This window comes from Myotis davidii, unplaced genomic scaffold, assembly GCF_000327345.1.
Source record: "Myotis davidii unplaced genomic scaffold, ASM32734v1 scaffold109, whole genome shotgun sequence".
Taxonomy (NCBI): domain Eukaryota; kingdom Metazoa; phylum Chordata; class Mammalia; order Chiroptera; family Vespertilionidae; genus Myotis; species Myotis davidii.
In genome coordinates, this window is record NW_006300368.1 from 314,193 (window position 1) to 315,914 (window position 1,722).

At 60.7% G+C, this 1,722-nt stretch overlaps 1 protein-coding gene across 1 annotated transcript in view; it reads right to left on the bottom strand.

The window, feature by feature from the left end:
* Positions 1-1,715, bottom strand: part of MPP3 (membrane protein, palmitoylated 3) — a 36,576-nt gene extending 34,861 nt beyond the window's left edge. Inside the window, exons 1-4 of the mRNA XM_006776841.2 lie at positions 1,604-1,715; positions 836-894; positions 492-610; positions 194-271 (exon numbers count right to left, since the gene is read on the bottom strand). Coding sequence (XP_006776904.1) covers positions 194-271; positions 492-610; positions 836-860 — 222 coding nt within the window. The 5' untranslated portion in view covers positions 861-894; positions 1,604-1,715. The remainder of the gene's footprint in view (positions 1-193; positions 272-491; positions 611-835; positions 895-1,603) is intronic.
* Positions 1,716-1,722: the final 7 nt, after the last annotated feature.

A 1,722-nucleotide genomic window follows, 5' to 3' on the forward strand; every position in this document is an offset into this window, starting at 1 on the left:
CAAGGAGGGGGGAGGGGGAAGAGGAGGAGGAGGAAGAGAGGGAGGAGGAGAGGGAGGAGGAGGAGGAGGGGGGAAGGAGACACTTCACCTGGGGGCTCCCCAGGCGCCTGGCTAAGCAATGGTGATGAGGCAAGAACACAGAGCACTACGGGTGGGGAGAGGCTGACACCAGAAGGAGAAACTTGGGGCTTACATCCTCGGCGAGGGCCACGGCGCCGTGCAGAACAGGGGTTGGACTTTGCCGCTCGTAATAGCGAAGCTTCTCGTGAATCTGCGAAGACAGCGATTTCCCGCTGGGGCCTCCCAAGCCAGCTGCCTACTTTACCCTGGACACCACCCGGCCGCCCGGCTGCAGGGCTGCAAACTGGGTCATCCACAGGGCAGCTAGGAGAAGGCCTGCACAGTGGGCTCCGGGAGGCCTTCCTGGGGCAGCGGGGTGGCGAGGGCGACCTCCAGAAACCCTCACCAGACGGGAGGAAAGGGGGCTTTACCTTCATTAAGTAACTGAGGCTCTTTTCACTGAACACATCCTTCAGGAAGCCCATCTCTTCCTTGTGGTTGGAGTCAGGTCTGAGTTGAGAGGTCAGCAGCGCCAGGGTTTCATGCAAGCCTGCCAGAGTGAAGGAAAACAGAGTCCAGCAAACACAAGGGTCCACGGAGACCCCCAGGGAGACCCCCAGGGAGACCCCCAGTGGGCCCTCAAACCACACATCAGCCTGTCCTGTGAACATTCCCTCCAGGCTCACATTCCGGAGAGCCAGCTGACAGCAGCCTGCTTTCCCTCCTTCTTATCTTCGGGGTGTGGAGACCAAGCCCGGGGCCGGGCCGCACTCACCGGAGTCCTCGGACAGCACCGGCATGTCTGTGCTGGTCAGCTCCCCGCCTGCCTGGATCCTGGAGGAAGAGGGGGAGGAGGGGGAAGCCCCATCGAACATATTCATTCAACAAACAGTGATGACACATCTACTGTGTCTGTCTGTGGCCAATGTGGGGACAGAGGGAGCGGGAACAAACAACCCTGCTCACTTTTTGCAGAACGGGGGAGCACACTGCGGTCTGCTGAGCGCCTGCAATGTGCCCAGCGCTGTGCTGGGTGATCTCATCTGACATCTGTCTTAATCTGCCCAAGGCTCCGAGGAACGAATACTAATACTATTACTCCGCTGATGGAGAAACAGAGGCTGAGGAATTCAGTGACGCGTGGCCCCTGGGCGCTCTCCTCCACAACACCCCCTTCTCCCGTGACCTTCTGTGAGGCTCAACCAAGTCCCTTGCCTGTCACACCTTCAACAAGTTATCTGGCTGGGCCTACAAGCTCCCTCCTTTCCCTCCATCCCCCAGCCCCAACCGGAAGGGAGCCTCCCCCGAGGACAGGGCATACAGAGGAGGAGCAATGAGAGCGCAGGGGGGCCCTGCCTCAGGAGGCCCCCCAACTGCTCTGCAGCACGTGGACCTCAAAAAGTCCTCCTTCAGAGGGGAGGAATGATTCATTCATTCCGGAAACACGGGGCAGCCCCTCCGCGACTGCACGGGTGACACTAAGATGCATAAGAATGGTACCCGGCCCTCCAGCCACCGCCCCCCCCCCCTAAGCCGGACTTGCCCTCTGGCTCCTTCTCGCCGAGCACCCCGCCTCTCCCCCAGGCGGCAGGCACAGACTCCAGCTCGCCTTCAGAAGGAACCTGTGGGACAAACAAGGAGCGAGGCTGAGCGGAGAGCGAA